The sequence below is a fragment of the Ammodytes marinus genome, assembly GCF_949987685.1.
Source record: "Ammodytes marinus genome assembly, chromosome: 2".
Taxonomy (NCBI): Eukaryota; Metazoa; Chordata; class Actinopteri; order Uranoscopiformes; family Ammodytidae; genus Ammodytes; species Ammodytes marinus.
Genome location: NC_137231.1, coordinates 18,113,864 through 18,135,876, shown reverse-complemented (window position 1 = coordinate 18,135,876; position 22,013 = coordinate 18,113,864). Strand labels below are relative to the sequence as shown.

Sequence of the window (22,013 nt, the reverse complement as noted above, 5' to 3'; positions counted from 1 at the left end):
ATGATGGATTGGGAGTAAATGCTGACCAATGTTGACATTATAGAAGTATACATTTAAAGGTAAGTATCTAAGATCTGAACCGCCAACGTGAAATTTAAATGTATTCACACACATACTTGAATATTGTGTGGACATCAATTACTTGATCCACACGTTCACACAGCTGCCAGGCAATACGCTCCATCAGGGGCACCATACGCTCGTTTGTGTTATAGTGGCACGAGATTATCCACACAATCTGCAGGCTGTTCATCAGAGGACGAATCACCTCCAGGATAACACCCAAATTTGCTCCAGTAGCCAGATTCTACCACAGACACAAGTAAGTTTGATATTAGGGATGGTGAGAATAACAGAAACACTCTGTAGTCGCTTATTAGATCAAAAAATATTCTTGGCAAGAATTTTAGTGTAAACGACTAGTTATTGGTAGTAACACTCTTCATTGTTATTAACCAAGAAATTAAGTCAATGTGAAAAATGTTCAGCGGTAATGCATTTATTAAAGGATTCACCAAGAAGTATCTTTCCAGTGTGCTAAGGAAGCGTAAATTATCGTCAGCCTCCACGCGGTATTTAGTAAGTTCAGCAACCGTTCCATCCAGGGTCTGAACAACGCCTGCATCTGCTTTGGTCATCACGTCCAAGATCTTCTTTACCATGGGTAATTTCAGTTGCTCACTCAGCGCACTCAGGATGGATGTACGCTCCTGCCAAAAAAATATCTCAGCCATAGGGCCGGGTGCCTGGAGGAGAATGGAAAGTGAATGTTTCACAATGGTCTAGGGATTTCACTGTTTATGTTTTATGCTTTCTTTTAGCTACTTATTTAATTTTGAGCTGACAGGGATTTTATTTCTTGGTAATATTTCAAGTAGCAGCAATGATACTTGACCCCAGGTCCTTCTGCTCAAGATGTTTAGCTGTGACATAACTAAGCCGGCCTGAGTTTAAACTCAGACTATCGGGAGTCACAAACCTGTGGCTTTTTGTTTAGCTGCTCCTCAATAACAATGGTAATCTGAGTCTGCCAGTTCATCACACACTGCTCCAACTTCTCCACCATCTCTGGATTGGAAAGCAGTACATCCACCTCCGGCTCCAGGTCAAGGTCAGGGATGTCCAGCGTAATGTCATCTGCAACAAAGAGACAGATCTTTAGAGTGTATTGGTTATAATGACACATAAATAAGCATTAAAAATAAGCATAAACAGGAGGATTGTCCACTAATTGTAACCCAGCCAAAATGTGTGTTTTATCTTCCCATGCATCAAAAGGGAAGGGAAAATGCCCCTGCATAATTTCCAGCTGCAGGAAACTCTTTACCTTTAGCAGTAAACAAAGTTCTCTCATGGCAGGCATAGCTCAAAATATTTTTCATAAAGTGAGGGAATAATGTAGAATTTCAAGGAGGTTGCTGGTTATATTGCAATGTTCAATAAAATGGTAACCTTTTTTTAAAGCTTTTTTTAACAGTAAAATACTGATAATTGCCTTAAATAAATAAAAAAGAGCCCTTGTTGTATCTAATAAAAACAAACCTTGAATCTGGAGGTGTTGGAGAGTTGTGTTGACCATTCCCAAATACTTGTACGCCCTGTTGAGCAACTCATCCCGAATCGTGCATTGTCCCTTTGACTTCTCTGGACCCTCCCCTTCACCTTCTCCACTAGCCTCCCCCCCTTGATAACCTGCACCAGTCATTTTCATCTGGTGAGCACTGAGCAAGGGTAGGTACACCTGACAAGAGAACCAGTCAAAACAATGTTCTTTATTAAAAAAACTAGACACATTATACATGGTTGATGTTGTGGACAGTTTTTCTCGTAATGTGTTGTTACATTAAGTTTTGGCCTGATTGTTTTTGAATTGTTTTACACTTACATTGGCAAGATCGCTCTGCAGCACAAGAAGTGGGTGTCCATCCTGCAGGCCAGTGTCAAATAGCCCGGGCATCACGACACTGGCCTCATTCATGTCCAGTGGTTCGACCATGGTCTCTGTTTGGAAGACAAATTATAAACACTTGGATAATCCCTTTGAACATGCTCATTTGTGAATGATACCGAACCATCGTCTCACCCTTTGTGTTCCTGAGAAAGTAGAAGACGCGGGATTTCAAAAACCTTTCAGGGTATTCGTTCACTGCCACATGAAGGTCTGTGTGATAGACCACTTGAAGCTCAGTCATCTGAAAAACACGAAACCAGACATGGGTTTAAAAAAAATGTCTTTCTTTTTCTTTTAGAGTTTTAAAAACTCTCAATTAATAATAAGAATATGTGGCACACATACTACATAGCCACAATTTAAGACAAGCAGGTAAGAATTAAAAGTTTGATCTCACATGGCTGGGGCTGTTTTCATCTGAGTCTGAGCTCTCTGCTCCACATTGGGTCAAGGATGTGTTATTAGGATCTGCAGAGTCTCTATCTTGTCTCTTGTCTGAGGTTATAAAAGTTGTAGTTAGATGCAGTATTATTATCGACATATACCATGACAAAAATTCAAACAATTCTACTAAAAAAAACGGTCTCTTTCACACTTTCTACACCTTCTCTAGGACTAGTGTTTGCCTCTAATGTATTGCTGTGGCATATAGGCTAGTATTCGGATCACAGAGGTACACTTTCTACAAGATAATTAACCCTTTCATCCAGATGCTTGGAGGTTACTGTGACTCTAACGTATGCTAATTAGCTGGCTACAATAGGTTTTATATCATATTGTTTGATAGCTACAAGAGTGACACGAACTGCTGCTACACCTGTATCGACTTTTTTTTCTTTTCTTTACAGTCTATCTATGCTGGTGTCAATTTACCGACAGGAACTTCTACTTCAATTTCTTCCTCTCTTATGATTTTGAAAAACAGAAGACAGGAGGGAGAGTCTTCCTCCGAGACGACGTTCAAAAAGCGGATAATTTTCTCCTCTTCTTCTCCATCTCTCCGAATGAGAAGTTCGTCGAAACAGTTGGAACCGTCCGGTAAATTCAATCCGGCACATATGCGCTGTCGGATCCACTCCACTCGTAAATCGTCGTGGACCATATTTTTCAACTAGCATTACGTTAATATTTGGAAAATAAAAAACAAAAAAGAACGCAATTATTTTCTGGTTACACCTGTCGCCATTTGAAACGGTGTCAACATTAACTTGCTGTTGCCAGTTGCTTTCACAACTATCTTTTTGTAGGGGCCTTCCGTTGCTATGGGAACGGTCAAACGTCTCGCGCTCATGAGTGTGCCCAGAGTGAAGACTGGAAGGCGGCTATCTGTGTTCTGAATAGAGATATGGCCAAGCCAAGAATCTGAAGTAAATTATTTATCAATATGTGAAGTTGACATGATGGCTCCCTAGCTGCACATTGATGACATTATCGATGTTCAGAATGCATAAAATCAATTAGGTAAATAATGGAAAATTATCAACAAATTGTCTCATCAAAATTACTTTAGACAATAAAAAGTGGTAAAATTATAATGCAATGCATACATAACGCACAGGCTACATAATTTATAGTTTTTTTTACATGCAAGTTAAAAAAAGATTAGATTTTTTAATGCTTATCTAATATATTTTTTATTATCAGGCCTCTATTAGACTTCTCTCTCCCATAGGCCTAAATTACTATTTTAAATTTTTTTTTTTAAATAAAATTTTTCAACACACCCAGCCAGGTTTATCTGAGCCCGTTTTAATAGTAAATATCAGCATAGTGCATGTCGTTTGTTGGTTTCCATGTGTATTTCTTTAAATTTCATAAATGTTTATGTTTGTATTACTCTGCTATTAATGGGGTGCTATATAAGTTATCAAAAACTGATCAATCAAATTATTTATTTTATCATCTGCTTTAATTGACATATCAATGATCAGTTTATGAATAAGAGATGTACATATATGGACCATTACTGTTTCAGACAATGGATTTCATAAAAGTCATACAAAATGCATCTTTTCTTGCAATTCCTTTTCCAGCATAGTGCACCAAGGCTTTGAAGTCAAAGTACCTGTATTTGTATGTACAGTACATTTAATACAAATAGCATCAAAATAAAGAAACTTTTAAGAAGAAGCATAAGGCCACCTTCCCAGATTTAAGTTTATGAATTTGATTATATTGTGCTGAAAGCTCTTAAATATATTTAAAATGTAAAACACTGCTCCATGAAGTGAAGCTGTCAAAAGTATTGGTGTTAACTTCCATGCATTTAGTCTGCCAGTTACAACTCAAACAAATACAATTTATTATTGACATCAGGATGATTTTCAAAAGAAAAAGACCATGGAGTGTTTGTTAGTGAAAAACGGATGATTTTCAATGGTAAAATTAACCTCAAGAATAGGGCTGCATTACAAGAAAACAAAAACCTCTCCCCCCCCTCCAACACATAAAATAATTCAGTGTTAACTAGTAGGCACATAGTTGCAAATCAAACATCACTCTGCCCAGTAAAAAAGTGAGTGAGTGACACTTGTATAATAAAAATGTTGACCCCACTGTTAAAACGTGACACACAAGGTCATGCAAATTGTTGCCATTGAAAAAGTGCAGACATTTTAATGACAATAAAGACTCCTTCCCTTGAAAAATAGAATACCCAGTCAACAGTGACAAATTCAAAACATTTGCAAATAATACCAATACCTGATTTTAGTCTTCTAATAAAATGTAATACAGCCTTAAGACTGTGCTAAACATAGATATGGAATACAGGATCTTTCAAAGCAAGGGGCTCCTGACCAGCAGAGCTGAGTCAACTAATGAAGGATTTTCCATTAATGGAATGTTAAGTCGAACAGTAAATGGCAGATGCATAGGCACCACTGTGAATGCATTAAAGTAAAAATCATATCCCATTGACATTCATCTTTAATTTTGATGCAACTTTTTAAAAATATAATAAATTAAAAAATAATTCTGTAAAAGTATATACACACATCTCATCACACACCTGCCCGAGCACTTTTCAATACTGAAAAGTCAAAAATCCTTTGCAGTGGTTTTGGTACCACAAAGTAAGAATACAGTATGCTGTCATTGGGTTGTACTTCTGTAAGGCAGTCAGTGCAACAACACATTGAGCAAGAACTATGTTACTGAAAGGCGGCTCACTGCCCAATGAATGGAAATAAGATTTGCTTATGGTAAAACACAATGAAAAGATAAGTCAAAAATAACAATTAATTTACACTATTATGTCCAACATTAATGACAAAAATAACTACACACAACTCATCCCAAAATCACATATCTTTTACACTTTTTTTCTCTTGGCATGTGGTCTCGATACAAGTGACATCAACAAAGGCTAACAACAAATGCCTAATAAGAGAACTGATGGTTTAAAGTGTACAACTCTCTGCAGAGAGGGCAACCTGGTAAAAAAATACCCTTTGATACGTACATTTCAGAAAACAGTCACACTCTGCTGTGGTTTCTATTCTTTACACTGTTGAGGTGGGCAGCTTTTTAAGTCCAAAGTTTGAGAAGCTCACCAGCCACCATACACTTTCTTCATATGACATACGTTAAAAAGATCACCTCATGATATCTCTGGAATCTGTCTTTCTAAGCACAGGACCCCACTGGCTTGTTTTGGCTCTGTTAACCACCTTACAGTATTACCGGATAGTGCCTTCACAGTAAGCCATCATTCTCGAAGCTGGAGGGCATTAGCGAGAAGGAAAAGGGGCAAAACTTGATCCCAGTCCCACTGTAGAACTTATTTTGAAACTCCACCCTGAGAAAGAAAGCAAATGCTGCTATGAATATAAAACAGTGAGATAATTCATAGCATGTTGTCCCTGTCAATGACATGATACGTTACTTTAATGGTCACTGTTATCTTACCAGTGCAGTCGGAGGGCATGAAGGAATGCAGACAGACCCTCCATTACCAGCAGGATGGACACAGTGAGAACGGCAAAAATGCCAAACACAGGTACCAGAAATAAAACCCCGACAACGGTGTCCATTCGTAGTCCTACTCGCATCACCATAGTCCACAGCACCTCTGATAGCTCTATATAAAAGGAGGAATAGAACATGGGCTCCATCCATTTAGGCAGGTAAAACAAACAGAGATGAAAGCTATGCACCTTACCACTGTGCATTACAATACATTTTATACTTTTATACTATTCATGGGTATACACAAGAACAAAAGTAAATTGTGGAAGAGTGGACAAATGATTTGTAACAAGACATTCTAATTCCCTCAAGTTATTTATAAATTGATAAACTTACTTCAAGGTTTGCTCACACATGTTTAAAGGAGGGACAAACTACCAGAATGTTATGCTGCAAAACATCATACTCACGGGCATGTGCCAGACTCAGAGCCCAGAGCCTTAGATAGGAGGCTGTGTTAGAGATGCAACCTAGGCAATACTCTATAGTATGGATGGACTGATGCAGAAGCTCATCTCCAAAGTCAAACTATTAAAACAACAAAACAAAACTCAGCATCAGTGACAGAAACAAAACACAAAAAAACAAAAAGGGTTGGTTATAAGTAAGTTTTAAGATGAACGGGTTGGGTAATGCTGTGGTACTGACCACTTCTGTGGGACATTCTCCGCTAGTAGAGAGATCGTTGTGACTGCTGCCCTCCTCCATGTCATGAGCACTCATCAGGTAGAGCTCGTCTTCACTGTTACGCCGCACACGCTCGTATCCCTGAGAACACCAATAGAAACGCAGTTCCAGAGTTTCATCGAATCAGAATTGCATATTTACAGAGAAACAGTACAGTTTGTCAGAGAACAAACATTACTTTGATGCACACATTTCACAGGCAGACATGCATATCAAAACTCTCACCCTGTACATTCCAATGCGCTGGCTGCCATTGTGAAGCCAATAAAGGTAGAGGGGTTTCCCGAGGAGCATGACAGGCACTGAAAGAAGAGCAACAACCAACAAGAACACCTGCAGGCCAGTCTGGAAGAGACAAATCAATTTTGCATTATATATCGTTATGATCTGTCCTTAGTGACATCTGTAAGTGGTGAGGGCGTGGTTTAAGCTACTGACCTGTCCGGGGTAGAGGGGCTGTGTGGCATCACCCTGCATGAGGAACATGTTAATGAAATGGATGAGGATGCTCGGGGCATGTCTGGAGTCCTTTGCAGAAAAGACCAGCCACTTGTAGATGATCATGAACACCAGGTAGCCAAACAGGCAGAGCAGGAACAGGAGCTCAGGGAGAAATACCAAGTACAGGTTGTGCTTTTTCCTAAAGTGCCTGTTTTTGATAACAAAAATAAGGCAGGTTATTATTATTAACATTAAAGGGCTTCAAAAGGTCAAATAAAAATAAACAAACTGGTACCTACAAGTGATTGAAGGTGCTGAGGATGACCCCGAAGCTCATGTGTATGATACCCAGTATCACTGACATCTTCATCTTATAGGAGTTCAGAAATGTGAGGCGGTTGGATGCCAAGTTCCAAATCTTTACAACAGAAAAACGACATGTGCTGTTATACGACGGGTTTTTTTTTCATTGGAAAAAGATCAACTCTATAATGCTGTTAAAACTCACAAAAACAATATCAATGTGTGTTATGCTCATTATTTAAGCCATGTAAGGATGCCACCATTGTTTGTGGAGGGAATCTTATAATCATTTTTACCCTAGTGATTTAATAACTTTATTCCAAGAATCCGACCTCATTTCTTTTAACCACACAACGTGTGTCTGTGTGTGGGGAAAATTACTGCTTATCAAGCAAACTGCTGTTTTTAATAACATTGCACTGATCCAATTGACTGTATCAGCACCAGACAGGACTGCTCCACAGTGATGGGTTCTCCATCTTCCTGGTTGGTAAGATCTACGGATATGATTTTACTATATTACTAGAATTTCATATCCCTTCTTGAATAATATTTATTAAAATGTTCTGGTATGAAAAACTCAAATCTCAATAGCATGGTGCCCAGCAAATATACAATGATTCTTATCATTTCTACTGGGCGATGTATTAAGCCTTTAAACTACACTGCATCGGATTGTTAATTAGTATTATTAGCCAATACAATGAGTTTTGGAATGACTAGCAGCAGAGAAAATGTGAGGCCAGTGCATCTAAAAGCTCTTTAACCGAAATGTAAGTTAACTGTAAAACGCCATTCCATAATCGCTCAATTACAAATACCTTGTGTGCCCCCTGAAGATTTAATATGTGGCTGAAGGAGCTAGGAATGTTTTGCATCTAGAAAAAATGTGATTAGATATGTCAAACAGGAATTGACTGTTTCAGAAAATCCTTAATTTGATTGAAAAGTTAAGATGAACTATTAATGGTTTCACATGTTGACCATGTCTTAATGTCATAAGTTGCATCTTTGATATTTTCATTGTAACCTCTTTATTGTTTTTGTGTGTGTCACAACCAATATTGTATGTTAAAAAATACTTTGTTCTGTAAAGTAAAGACTAATGTGCCACTTCTGTTATTCATGGATGTTACATCTTGTTCAGTGAAGAATCAGTGACGTGCAAACTGCCAACACTATGCGAAACGATAAAATCTATGTATACAAGGAAGTATCATGTCCACTTACAGGGTCGATTCCCAGAGGGTACGGTCCTCTGAAAACACCCGTAACATTTGGATCCAGAGTGAGAAATTTATTCCCACGGATGTCGACATCCCTGTTAGGCACAAATAAAACCACCAGTGTGGGTTAAATGTGTGTCATTGCGAAACCAATTAACAAATCTTATATTTACATCTTCAGAACACATACAAGAATAGGTAGCTCATTAAAATGTCTCCACAGTAAATTTAGTTTTGGTGCATTTCTGGGCCTTCTTAGCTGTGTTTTATGTTACAAAGTCCTTCACGTCATGAAATACTCACTTCCACACTCCTGCGTCAATCATGGCCTTCACACTCCAGCCAGACTGAAAGATGTTTATGGACTTTGAGAAGCAGTCATTGTATATCAGGCCAGTGTAGATGGAGAAGAGGCCCATCATCAGGATGATGTAACGCCCCTCAAAGAATGTGTTCCAGATCTACAGGTGTATTACACATAAATTGCTCAGTTGGTTACACTTCTGACACATTTCATGTGCTGGGGTTAGCCTTAAAATGAGCATCAGGTTTTGTTTTTAAAGCTTACTCACCTCATTCCTGGTGTTTTTAAGTTTGCGGTTATTCTCGTACAGCACCATCCAGAAAGCAAAACCAGCCATGATGGCTCCATGACCCAGGTCGCCGAACATCACAGCAAACAGGAATGGGAAGGTGATGATTGTGAAAGGAGCTAAAACATGTATAAAAGATGAATAGCAGAAAAAGTTAAATTGTAAATGGATCATAGAAAGATTTTTTAAATGATATATAAAAAATCAATCGATCACACAAACACAAAGGATCCCACTCACCAGGGTTAACTTCCCTGTAGGTCCCCACGCCATAGGCATCAACAATGTTCTGGAAGCCAGAGGTAAATTTGTTGGTCTTTATCAGGGTGGGGGGAGTGTCGTTGGTGGGGATACGATTGACAAAGGAGGGAACTGTTGCTCCGCTTTTTCTCTGAAATATCAAAATGGAAACAAAATGTCAGCATTTTACCACAAACTTACGTCACCTTCAAATATTTAAATACGCACTGTAAAAAAGTAGGCAACATATGCAAATCATCAAAAAAGGTTCAGTGGTTTTGGCTTAATGTAATCATGAGAGACACTGTTGATTAATAAACCTCTTTAGGAGCAGTTATTCGCGTTATTGCACCTATGTACGTCATTATCCCAAACCAACACTCCTCATTCTGCAAACTGAACCAACCGAGGCCATTCAGTCTCCTTGCCAAGTCATGTAAAAAAAACAATATATATCTTATGTTAAACTTGGCAAAATAAAAAGGATGTAGTACTTGCTATGTTAAGATATGATACGTTATGATTATACCCCAGTTCCTGAAGCAATTTGAGTAAAAAAAGAAAGAAAAAGAGGCCTGCAGTGAGGCCAAAGGTTTTCCTCACCGATCCTTCCTCCAGCGCCCTCCGCAGGGTGGGAATGTCATCGACAGGACACCACACCTCAGCGATCAGACACTTGTTGGTGACATCAAAGCTACAAAGGTTCAGAATGTAGTAGATGGCCTTCATCTTCTTGACCTGAATGACCCAGGTGTAGACGGATTCTGAAGCTTTAATCAGAACCTGTCTCAGGTAGTCCTCTGTCCGGTGAAGTACCTGGACACAGTAAAGCGGACAGGACTGTTAATCTAGCGCGTTATATAAAACAGTTATTTAAAGGTGCACTATGCAGTTTTAGGTGAGGGAGATTTGTTCTCGTTTTTAGAGCCGGCAGACATTATCTTTACACCTAATTCTTAGTAGTTCTATCATCATAAATCAAAACAAAATGATTGTGAGGCACCTGGAACCAAACGTAAGACTAGAATATAGTTCAAACACTGTAAAACAGTCACTTTTCAGGTAGCTTTCTAACTTCAAACAGTGTTCCACGGATCCAATTTTCCTAAGAATTTTTTTATTTCTCTGATACAGTCAAGTAACATACTGCACCGTTAAGACTTAAAAAAGGGGTTAATTTAAAAAAAAAAATTGTCTTTTATATTTATATTTCTAAAATATGTATGGAGAGTTAACAGAGAAATAAACGAGAGGCAGACAAAGTTAAGAATGAAGCATGAGGAGGAGAAAAAACTGTTCAGCTGAGGCCTCATGTTGATCATGTGCTGCAGGGGGTGAGTGCAAATCTATTTCTCAGTCACAGTCAAATGATTCACAGTGCAGTGCCCCAGACAGAGACTTTACAGACCCTGTGGCTGCCAGGACTGGCTCACAAGAAGACAAAGTGGGTTAATCTTTCAGAAAATAAATCAGCCATTAAAAATGTTAGCTTTTTCATTCTTTGACCACAAAAAGGGCCCCTTGGAAACACAAGAAATTCAGCAAGCTTGTATTGAAAAATGTTGTATTCCGATATCTTAATACCCAACACAAGCGGGGGGGTTATACCTTATATGTTAACAGGAAGGTGACAGCAAACACATTTACAAGTTAACATTTATTGAAATATAGAAAAACATTCCGACAACTTTTTCTGTCACTTATTAAACATCTGCATAATTCGATTATTTGTAAAAACGTAAGACGTACTGTGTGCAAGTCCTGTATGCGAGTTTTGAGTCCTTCCACAACATCATTCCTCTCCTCATTGCTACTGGGATATGGATACACGTGACAGTGGTAGCTATGGAGGGAAAATGTATGTTATTCACAACTCACTACTTCTACTAGTAGACAAAAAACAATAATAATAATGATATTGTATATAATATTAATATTGTAAAATAACTACCAGTCACAGATCTTCTTTACTTTCTGGCCAATTTGGTCTCCCCAGTAAGAGATCAGGAACACCACGCTTTTGGTTGGCTCACCCTAAAGACAGAAATACGTTTCATAAAAATTAACCAAAAATGTGTAGTTATATTTGCTTGTAAAACGGTTCTCCCGGGGACCACATTTTCTTTTTTTTAGCTCAATGTCAGGCCTCTACTTCTCATACAGGTCACACACACTTGGAAATGTTCCTGATTTTCCGTGAATGAAAGTTTGCCCTGACATTCCATCACTGATCAGTGACAGCCCTGCATGCCTTTCCCCTGGTCAAGCAGAGGAAGTAGTTAATTGGATTAGTGCTGTCCCTCAATTTGAAAAGACAAGATCATAACACTGGCAGACTTCACAACGGCTTCACCAACGTCATTTTCAATGCTCGACAATACACTGCAATGTTTCTTTTTGAACTCCACTGTGGCCGCACTGAAAAAGGAGTGACTATTATATGTTGAGTGATATTTAAATGCATGCACCATCTAATATCAAGCTTAAAGAATGTTCTTTTTTTCTATTGCTAAACTTCTGTTATACATTTTAAAAGTTGAAAACACAAACTATACATGGCCTTAAACAGGGCACAGAACATAGTCAACTGTTCGTTGTATCAACTAATTAAACTGTTTTAGTTGCACACCAATTTAAATCTAAAAAACAACAACAACAACAAAAGTACGGAAATAATAAAACAATGATTTTCACACAAAATTCCTTATCATGTGCAGACACAGACGTTAAGATCCAGTCTGCTCTTCAAAGCATTTCTTGGATGAGGGCCAAAGCTGATTTAAAGTAAGTGGATCAAATTTAAATGAGTTAAAGGAGTTAAGTTTTTATTGTCTTGTTGCAACAAATCTTGCATCTAGACAGGAACCCAACTTGGGAAGACAGATGACGACATGTTTTCTGTGCAAATGCTTGTTCCGTTTCTTCTTCTTTTCATATTTTTACAACACACTGTCATGCAGACAAGATGTAATTGAACTTTAGCGCAAATCAGGGAAAAGGTAAGCTTTGAAGAAAACCTACCGAGTCGGGATCTTCCAGATACTCCTCGACCTCGGCATAGCTCAGGATGGTGTAGCCTTTGCAAACTCTCCAAAGCATCCGCTCAAAGGCCTCAATCTTCACCCTCTGAATGAGCCCAGAGATGAAACTGCAAGAGAACAAGGACAACGTTAAACACCATCTGAACATATGTGACTTTTAGGGACCACAAATGTTTAACTTCACACTAGTGATATCATTAAAAATAAATCCCAATAACATTTCATAAGTTCATCTTCCACAAATTACCAGCCACAATAAATGTTTATCTGGGTAAATACATTTGGAAGATATTAATGAGGGAAACTGTATGTGTTTGCACGTGTGAACACGCTTACTGACACGTCGCATTACACTATTGTAGTGACTGCTACGTGATGTCTCTCTTTCTCCTGTGAGTCATTCATACTAAAGCCAAGATTAAACAAACTAAGAATAAGGTTTTGTATGAGCAGAAAGTTGACGACAAAGAGCCACAGCTGCATTTCAGTTATTGAGACTTGCGAATTTCTTGCCCGTTTGTGTGTGTGTGAACTGCGCACAAAGTTTGTCACTGAGAGAGAGGAGTAATGTGCGAGAGAACGGACACAGAAAACTATTGATCGGAAAAATAAAAGTGCAGCTTGCCTCATTTTAAACTCTCTTTGAATGAATGGCAGCAAATGTGCAAACCATTTCCCTTTTCCTCATGATAATATTGTTGTGGCTTGAAAACCACCCATTATTCCACTCACATGATCCGACCAGCTGCCTACTATCAACTACAAAATGAATCAAATAAAGCTGATATGGCTAGCAAAAGTTCACCACTCACCCCAGTTTGGCCCCTAGCCTCTGCATGCTGCTGTAGTCCATCATTGTGTCTTTTTCTAGGAAGGGAAACTCCTCGTACTGTGCCTGGAGCGGCTCTCGCTAAAAGAGAGGACAGGATGCAGGGGAGTAAAGAAGAAGAATCAAAAACAAATCAAAGAGCACATTTAAACGACCATTTTGTGTCCAGCCATTATCTGCTGTATGAACAAGACAAGACAGCAGCAACGAAAATGTGACTGTAAAGAAATCCAGCTACCTGACGGGATGAAGCACTAACCTCAGAGGTTCTCTGTACGAAGCTGCGGGTGATGCGCAGCATGTGCGTGTACTCTGTGAGCTCCAGCAGATTCTTCTGCAGCTTCTCTTTATTCCTGGTGACTTCACCTAGTTCCACTTCTAGCCTTTGCAGCTGCTCCTGTGAACACACACATACACACAGTCAGGGATATAATAACATATGACAAAATACATTTGGGAAGTAATCCACCAACTTTCCACTGACGTGAGCAGAACGAAGTAAAAGTTGAGTTACAGTGGCATTCACTCACCAATTGGTTTAGAAATACTGGAATATAGGAATACTATCATATTCGATTCAAATATAAATGATGATACATAAGCAACAAGTCACTAACCATTATACCCATGACGTGTTTGGGTAAAGGAGCAACTGGGTTGACTTCTCCCTCTGGCAGTGAAATATCTGCTTTCTTGACTTCCCTCAGAAGGTATCCTGTAAGAAACAAAGAGCAGTATTTTCTAAGACACAAAAAGATGATCAATACTCCAAATAGCATGCCCAGCCTTTCCTTGACACTGGGTTTGAAGCAAAGACAAGAGTTTGTTACCTTCTTCTCTTAACGTAATAATGAAAGGTTAAGTTAACCGAGGATGGCATTTCATTCAACTAAATCTACAACCAGCTGACATTTCTCGAGACTGCAACCAGCAGGCTCTCAGTCAAATACAGTGACAGGGCCTTCTAGCTTCATCATGTATTCTTGCTTCGCTTCTACAATCCCATCACAGCCTTGTATTAATACTCCTGTCCGGGGCAAAACAATTGGGTTTCCTAAACCAAAAGCTTGACTGAGACTACAGTTACAATTAAAAGACATATCATACACTTACCAAGGATCCTCTCCATCTCTTCACATTTTTTGATCTCGTTGACATGTTTCCGCTGGAATGCGTTGACACTGGGATTGAGCTGAAACAGGTGCAACAGACACATTCAGTCAAGGTTTGAATGATTAACAACCCTCATTCTCACTCATCATTGATACACCATACCACTATCTCCAGGAGGACACACACGGTCATAAAACTCACTGTAGGGGACACTTTTACAGCAGCATTTTTCCACGACTATGATCTATATGGGGTGTTGAGGACGTTTGCCTTTTGTGAGAAAGATTGCCACGTCTGCTTTGATCAACGTAACACAATCTGCGTTGGCATGCCTGAGCTATAAACCCAGGATAACAAACAGCACTTTGTCCAGTCAGTGCTTCCGATGATAGCAAACTCGAGAGAACACTTTCAAAGTTAAAACCAGACTGTGTGAGCTTCAGCAGAGGCAACTTCGGTACTTACGTCTCTGAACTCGACAAGCCCCAGTTCTCCAAGTTCATTGATGCAGTCGTACGCCGATCCAGACTGCAGAAACAGCTGGGCCAGGCACATCTCCTCTCCTCGGAGCAGAGAGCTCATTTTGACAGGTCTGCCTCCTCACAACGACGTGCTAATATTAGCGAGCTAACTTGTGCGGTTTCTGTGAAACTGTATTTCGTCAACGGCGGTCAGTCAACTCTTTCTTGGTGCTTCTCATGTTGTGGCCGTGGTGACAACATAACAATTGACTCGCATACGGGACACTTGAGTTAGCTATCGTTCCCACAGAGGTTGCCTCTGTTAGCTAGTGGGCTAGCCGGTGAGCGCTTTGTTGTTACGTCTCCGATCATAAAACTTGCTTCGTCGAAGTTAAATCCGAAACTATGAAGAAATTAAGGCCGCTGGCGTAGCACATCCAAACATGCAGTCACAACTGTTCACATGATAGTTTAAGAAGTTTGAGTAGAGGTCCGCTTCCCGTATCCATAGTACTACACGTCACTTCAGCTCACACTGTTGAATACGTCCAACTTCCACAGCGGCGATTTTACATTTGACCAATAACCACGTCCCCCTGGAGTATGCGCACTACGCAAAAGATTACACAGGCCTGTGCTGACTTTACGCCCTCAACGTCGTCTGAAGGCGAATGTATACAAACTGCACATGGACGATTGTGATCAACCACACAATGTTTATTCTGTAAATATTTATATGTTTACTCTGCAAGAAAAAAAAAGTATTGTATCATGACTGAATTAACCTGTTAGAGGGCCCAAGGCAAACTTTTGTTGTGTAAACTGGCTTTTCTGTAAGAAGGCGAAAGCAAGCAAAACATAACATTAGGTAGAACAAGGAAACAGCCAGGAAAACAACTATTTTGTAAGATAGTCCCAGAACCTCAGTTTTGACCCAATTCATTAGGTTGAAGTATTTGGTCATCCATGCAATGAGGTTAGAGGCAGCGAAAGGGCTTAGAATCATAGGGAGCAACAGCTATGTTACGTTTGGTCTTGTCTGCGTAACATGGAAACAATGGTGTGCTTGATGACCCCTTGTTGGAACATCTAAAACCATTACAAACATTGACCCGGGATTGAACCTTGTAGTACTTAGAAAACAAACTGATAAGTGGAACTGAGAGGAGATTAGAGGGCTGCACTAGAGGCCTACACACTGTTCAAACCTATTAATACAATTGTTGTAATTAATATGATAGAAGTCATAGAAAAATATCTTTATTACCAAATGGTGGACAAATACAACTATTTACATTCCAAAAAACAGTAAACACATTATATAAATATGTAAAAACTATATCATTATGAACAATGACTAATAGAAAAAGGTGTAATAATGACATCATGTTGATTATCCTCCCACGCTCCCATTATCCTTCCATCTGTGTGACTTCCTGCTGCACTCAAAGTTTTAGAGGGCAACTAAATTCCACGCCTGTCGGATTTGTCTCCATGGAGTCCCAAGAATCGAGGCAGTGATAAAGAAGAAAACTAAAATAAGGCCCTTAGCCAGTGACTGGGAATATGGCTCACCTGGGGAAGACAAAGGGAAAATATGTCAGCAATGGTTTTGTCTGTATAATATGGAAAACAACCAATCTTCACTCTGATGAAATAAAGAACCTCAATCACTATCAGTTGTCCCTACTATAAAATCTGAATTAAAAACATATACATTATTCCCACCTGTGTAATGCTTGGTGATGGGGAAGGCAAGCTCAGGCCAACACACGTCATTCCTGTTACAGTCGTACTCTGTGAAGTTGATCTGAAACCTTGTAAACAAAACATCCATCTCTAGGTTAGAGTCAGTAAGGCAGCTTATACATTAAAGTCATATATCTGGCTGAAGTTAACAACCATATTGTAAACTTAATTTGATTGTACTAAAATTAGTAAGGGAGCCTTGCTGTTTGAGGAATCACCTGGTTTTGGGTGGTCCTGTGTTGACAGGAATGTCAGTGAAGGTGACGGAGGAGGTGATGGGGAACAACTGAGGCTCCGCTGGGTCAACACATGGAGAGACGTCACCTCCTCCACAGCCAAGGGCCCACGTGGAAAGGCTGTAGCTACAAGTTAGAGGGGGGAAAACATTACCGATTCACAATGCCTTACAATACTAATGAGAATTGGGATATATGGTAACGTACAATGATTAACACCTTCACAAGGATTGAGAATACAATTTACACTGTGTGCACCACAATGAGTTAACACCTGATACACACCTAAAATGCAAAGCTTGGATTTCCCGTTGAGGTACGCCATCTACCAAGCCTGTGATAAGACTCCGAATATGGATATGCTGGTGGGAGGGAATCCCGTAGCACAAACTTGTGGACTCCATAGTTGTGCTTGAGTTTAGCGTCGCAACTGGAATTTAAATGTTGTGTTTAACATGAAGTTAGAAAACGAATCAAAGAAAATGTGTCAGAATGGTCTACAATTTGCTTTAAGGTACAAGAATAGAAAAAAATAAAGTTAATATCAATAACATGTGCATGATATTTTTACACAAACATACACGAGCAAAAAGAAAACTCTGCATAAGTTGTTCCTTTGCACAATTTACTTACAGCTTATGTTCACCCAGTCGCTCATCACCAGTGGATCTGGGTTTCCACTCTTTGCTACATGTGTGGCTGGAATCAAAGCTGTCTGGAGGGAAGCAACAGTCTCTCTACAGAAAAAAATAAAGATTTAACTTCAGCACACACCAGCAATGGTTGGAAATGACACAGGCTTCTCCCAAAAGATTATAAGACGATGTACAAGAGGCCTCATTGTGGGAAAAAAATATTTTTCAGCTTTTATTTACATTTGAACAAAGAGTGGCATGTCCAAAATTATTCATACCCTTCTGAATAGTCAATAGAAAAGCCTTTATTGGCTATTACAGCAATCAAACGCTCCCTATAATTACTGGACAGCTCTTTGCATGTCTCCACTGGTATAGTTGCCCAGTCATCTTTAGCGATAAGCTCTAACTCTTTCGGGTTGGAGGGTCTCCTTAACATCACCCTGGTCCTTAGCTCCCTCCACAGATTCTCAATTGGATTCAAGTCAGGACTCTGGCTGTACCACTGCAAAACGTTAATGTGTTTGTCAGTTAACCATTTCTTCACCACTTTTGCTGTGTGTTTTGGGTCGTTTTCATATTTTTAAAAACACAAGGGTTGCGTTCCGAATCGCATACCCTTTCTTTTTTCTATTCTACGTACTACATCCGACGATAGTAGGCATACTATTGGGACATACTTTACTCTCTTATTTCATCATAACATTGCGCCTTGATCTTGCCTCTTGCCTTTATATCCGGCGCATCCCCGTTTGTTTTCATATGGAGGCTTCGTCGATGTGACGTCACTTCACGTGCGCACTGGATTGTGGGTCAGAATCGCCCAAATAGGATGCAGTTTTCAACACTAACAATCTTGCCCGCATGAAGTAGGACATCCGAGTACTTCTAACCATCCTAAATCTGGCTACAAGAATCGGGACATCCTAAATCTTTTTTCTACATACTATATAGTAGAAAGTATGCGATTCGGAACGCAACCAAGGAGTTCTGCATGGCAGGAAATCTCAGAGGACATGGTCGGAAGCCAAAAGTTACACCTCTACTGGGTATAAGATACTGACCGCAGGAAATTACACAGAGTCAGGTTCTGTTGGCTGACAGGAAGCAGACATCCTGATGTGGAATTCTCCCCAAACAGAACTGGCTTCTTCTCAGCGGTGGGACACAGCCCATCACCCACTGTAAAGCAGGTCACAAAAAGGTGTGCTGTCTTATGAGTCAATTATTTTTGATTAAAATATACACAAAATCACTATTATGTTACATGCATTGAGCAAATACATTGAGAAACACGACTTAATGGGTTTTACCCGGTTTCCAAATATTGATTGACGTCCTCAGAATGGAGCCTGTGTTATTGTCCGAAGTGTCCACAATTGCAGCAATAACAGGATATCCCACCTGATAACCTGTCATTTAAAACATTGTTTGTAACTCGCTGTAACAGATACTGTGATCAGTTTTCTACAACACCATTCTCATGAAAAAGTATTTTATCCTGCTCTCACCTGGGTTCCCCGAGTTAGGCTCAGCCATGAATTCTCCATTGAGAAACACGGCAGAATACCTTGTCGTTAACACCACTGTTAAAAAAAAAGCCCAAACTACATCAAATATATTCTATCAACTAGAACGTATATCAATCACAAGCAAGAGTTATGGGCACTTACCACTGCTATTTAAAGTGATGGTCCCAACAGTGCGTGTCAGTTTGACTCTTGTGATGCCATTTCCTTCCCAGTAGAATTTATAATCTAGCGCTAAGGTCACATTCTCACATACCAGCATCTCATCTTCAAAGAAATATCAACAAAATGTCAACCTTGAGATAATTGACAGTTGCAATATAAGTTTTTCCATAAATGATATGTTGTAATCTGCATACCTGAAGAGGCGACAGCATCTGTGCTTGAAATAAACGGGCTCAAGTCAAAGGCCACCTCATCAGTTACATTCACCATAACCTCCCCTGAAACAAAATGATAGAGACATGATTTCAAAGAGCTCTAGAACATATCAGAGTGTTGCTAAAGTAAATTTAGGAGGTCAAACTTACCCCCTTCGCCATTCTTCAAATTTATCCTAAAATCCATCTGTCGAGTCTGCAACGGAGATTCAGTTGGACAGGAGTGTAGTAGAGTGGCACACTTCACTTTGAAATTTTTCAAAAATGCTACAGGAGCACTGTTTACACACTGCCCGAGCAACTTCTGTAAGACAAATACATACAGGGCATTAGTTGTGTCAGCTTTGGCAATACATACTATGAAAATAATAAGCTTAAAAAAACATAAAACACTAACCCGGGGAATAGTAAAGTACTGTTCATTTAAGGTGAAAATGGGACTTCCTTGAGAATAGGTAATTTGCACAGTTGGTGTAAAAACAGGCCTTTGGAAGGATGGACCAGGTTTAAATGTACTAGACAGGTCAAAGGGCAAAAGATTAAAAACAATTATTATGGAATCACACAATAAAAAACACTTGAAATTCAAACAAACAAAACATTCATTTAATCATTTCTCACATTGTGTCTCCCTGGTAAAACAGTCCAAGGTAAGGGTTGTTTTTAGGCGGAGAAATGACACATAAAAATGGAAACCAATCTGGGGAGTTTTCAGAGGACTGCACAGAGCACTGATAATCTGGAGCAGGAGAGACCTGTCCACCAAATGGTCCTGGGAAACAATGGGACACAAACAGCTTCAAATCTTCAATGGAACAGTCCTGTAAAAGAAGAAGACAAAAAGTGATTGCTATTATGTTGGTATACAGTGTATAATAAAGTGATTGTTGATTAATGCAGACAGAAATGCATAAGCAGTAAATGCACTGTTCTAAAGTATTGTAATAATCAAACAGATGTAAATAAATACCTTGTCACAGCAGCAGCGTACATCACATGTGTTCAGTGTGAGGTCGCAGGGACAGGAGCCAAGTGGGTGGTACACTTGGTTTGAAATGACTGTGCTGTTATCTGAAACAGAAAACAGCACATATAGGATATTTATATTTTATAGAATTGTTACACAATCTTAGCATGAAGGGGACATTACGAAGGGATACAAGTTTATTTATTTATTTGTATTACCGGATCCAGCATAATCAGGCATCAACAGGGCGTGTATCTTGGCCTGGATCAGCAGTGATGCCTGAGGTGTGCCACCAACACAGGCAGACACCTGAAGTGTCTCCAGCACACACAGTGGCTTTGGACAGCATTCTGTGTCTGTCTCATTCTCGCCACACAAATGGAGACTTTTATCCAGTTTCAGCTGAATAAGCACAGCAGTCTTGGGCACCAATGTAAATAAATACATAATTGTAATGAGGCATAGGAATATGTACACTATAATATCACCTCTAAAACAAATTATGTCAATGGCTTCTCACTTTAGCATTATTTCAAAGATGATCAGTGCATATGATAAAAATTAATGTTCACTGTATGATTGGTTTCTTACTTTTCCCACCTGCTCCCTTGTGAGCACCCACTGCGTCACCTCAGCTACACACGATGGAGAATCAACGCTTCCTGTGAAAGAGAACACACTTTCACCAATTACACAATCACAGTTAAGCCACATCGTTGCTTTCCTTCTCTCTTTGGGTGAGCCACAGAACAAATGTAGCCGAACCGTACCTGTTGTATTAGAAGCAGAAACTGTCCTCACATTCAGGGAGATGTCCGACGTGTTTCCGAGCAAAAGCGCAGTGACCGTCGGCCCAGTTGCAGTGAGAAATGAGGGCTGGAAAACTGTTCAAAATAACGGTAACATATGCTTCATGTATTAGTATATCTATCTAATAGCTTGTTAATTTTTAACTGCATTGTTGCCTTGGAGTTAGCTTTTGGCTAACTAGTTATATAGCGTTAGCTGGGTTTACTTGGGTAACATTTGACTATTTTAGCTTGAAACTGTGCATATTGAGATCTTACCGACAATGTTTTGCGTCTGAGTCAAGGAAATTAACATTAAAACCCAAGCGACATGGTGTGAAATGGATGGGAGAAATAATAAATCAACCACGTCAGCCATTTGGTTAACTTCAGGTCGACATATTTGTAAACTGTAAACGGCGTCTTGGCAACGCAGCTCTTCAACAAATCACAGAGCACATCTTCTTCTTCTCTGGATTTCATGGCGGATCGCAAACCAACGTAGGCCCATGTGCATACCGCCACCTACTTTACAGGAGTATGTGACACCAGGCTTCATAAACTTCAGGTCCCATTCTTAGATCATAAAATGAGAAAGAAAATATGAGAAAATAATGATAATTATGTTCTACAGCATTCTACAGTTTTCTCACTCATCCCTCACTTATCCCTGTTCTGTAAAATAACTTGTCCGGGATCTTCAATAACAAATCGGCAATTAATTTAGACAAATGTGTTTTCTAACTGGTTAAATTATCTGCAAGAACGTGACGACATTTTCTTAAAACGTAATATTTTCAAATAGACTAATACATCTCCATTTCAGTGAAAGCCAACAAACTTTATATTTACAACACTATAACCAGGGTGGTAGG

General features: G+C 39.4%; 3 protein-coding genes across 5 annotated transcripts in view; all 3 read right to left on the bottom strand.

Moving 5' to 3' along the window:
• The window catches only part of dnah10 (dynein axonemal heavy chain 10), a gene marked incomplete at both ends in the record, with an annotated part of 30,062 nt that extends 27,009 nt beyond the window's left edge, over positions 1–3,053 (bottom strand). Inside the window, 8 exons of the mRNA XM_080035105.1 lie at positions 117–307; positions 516–746; positions 980–1,137; positions 1,543–1,741; positions 1,886–2,001; positions 2,084–2,192; positions 2,349–2,446; positions 2,825–3,053. Coding sequence (XP_079891231.1) covers positions 117–307; positions 516–746; positions 980–1,137; positions 1,543–1,741; positions 1,886–2,001; positions 2,084–2,192; positions 2,349–2,446; positions 2,825–3,053 — 1,331 coding nt within the window. The remainder of the gene's footprint in view (positions 1–116; positions 308–515; positions 747–979; positions 1,138–1,542; positions 1,742–1,885; positions 2,002–2,083; positions 2,193–2,348; positions 2,447–2,824) is intronic.
• A 941-nt stretch (positions 3,054–3,994) lies between these two features.
• On the bottom strand, positions 3,995–15,378 carry atp6v0a2b (ATPase H+ transporting V0 subunit a2b). The gene is made up of 20 exons (XM_080048061.1): positions 14,859–15,378; positions 14,394–14,472; positions 13,898–13,995; positions 13,540–13,677; positions 13,264–13,361; positions 12,432–12,558; positions 11,362–11,444; positions 11,160–11,253; positions 10,014–10,226; positions 9,411–9,561; positions 9,150–9,289; positions 8,881–9,038; positions 8,582–8,672; positions 7,348–7,466; positions 7,046–7,256; positions 6,833–6,952; positions 6,569–6,688; positions 6,331–6,448; positions 5,861–6,032; positions 3,995–5,750 (listed from the first exon to the last, which is right to left on the bottom strand). The coding sequence occupies exons 1-20, from the start codon at positions 14,973–14,975 to the stop codon at positions 5,648–5,650; spliced, it is 2,550 nt and encodes an 849-aa protein (XP_079904187.1). The 5' UTR covers positions 14,976–15,378; the 3' UTR covers positions 3,995–5,647.
• A 627-nt stretch (positions 15,379–16,005) lies between these two features.
• tctn2 (tectonic family member 2) lies at positions 16,006–21,545 on the bottom strand. 3 transcript variants are annotated; one of them, XM_080050973.1, is made up of 18 exons: positions 21,418–21,545; positions 21,121–21,234; positions 20,942–21,012; positions 20,569–20,770; positions 20,354–20,454; positions 20,005–20,204; positions 19,781–19,898; positions 19,534–19,687; positions 19,363–19,446; positions 19,148–19,270; positions 18,986–19,081; positions 18,788–18,886; positions 18,539–18,656; positions 17,473–17,576; positions 17,125–17,269; positions 16,822–16,965; positions 16,583–16,671; positions 16,006–16,429 (listed from the first exon to the last, which is right to left on the bottom strand). In XM_080050973.1, the coding sequence occupies exons 1-18, from the start codon at positions 21,515–21,517 to the stop codon at positions 16,308–16,310; spliced, it is 2,184 nt and encodes a 727-aa protein (XP_079907099.1). In that variant the 5' UTR covers positions 21,518–21,545; the 3' UTR covers positions 16,006–16,307. The 3 variants fall into 3 exon arrangements, with proteins under 3 accessions (XP_079907099.1, XP_079907101.1, XP_079907100.1); XM_080050975.1 differs by having other exon boundaries at positions 18,986–19,060; XM_080050974.1 differs by having other exon boundaries at positions 20,951–21,012.
• Positions 21,546–22,013: the final 468 nt, after the last annotated feature.

Excerpts from the sequence above, each read along its gene's own strand:
- atp6v0a2b (XM_080048061.1), bottom strand. The coding sequence starts at position 14,975 with ATGAGCTCTCTGCTCCGAGGAGAGGAGATGTGCCTGGCCCAGCTGTTT. Across the intron at positions 13,362-13,539 it reads TCGTACAGAGAACCTCTGAG|CGAGAGCCGCTCCAGGCACA; the intron begins GTTAGTGCTTCA and ends CCTCTCTTTTAG. Across the intron at positions 10,227-11,159 it reads GCATACAGGACTTGCACACA|GTACTTCACCGGACAGAGGA; the intron begins GTACGTCTTACG and ends TACTGTGTCCAG.
- tctn2 (XM_080050973.1), bottom strand. The coding sequence starts at position 21,517 with ATGGCTGACGTGGTTGATTTATTATTTCTCCCATCCATTTCACACCAT. Across the intron at positions 20,771-20,941 it reads CAAGGGAGCAGGTGGGAAAA|ACTGCTGTGCTTATTCAGCT; the intron begins GTAAGAAACCAA and ends TTGGTGCCCAAG. Across the intron at positions 18,887-18,985 it reads GCCTAACTCGGGGAACCCAG|GTTATCAGGTGGGATATCCT; the intron begins GTGAGAGCAGGA and ends TTTAAATGACAG.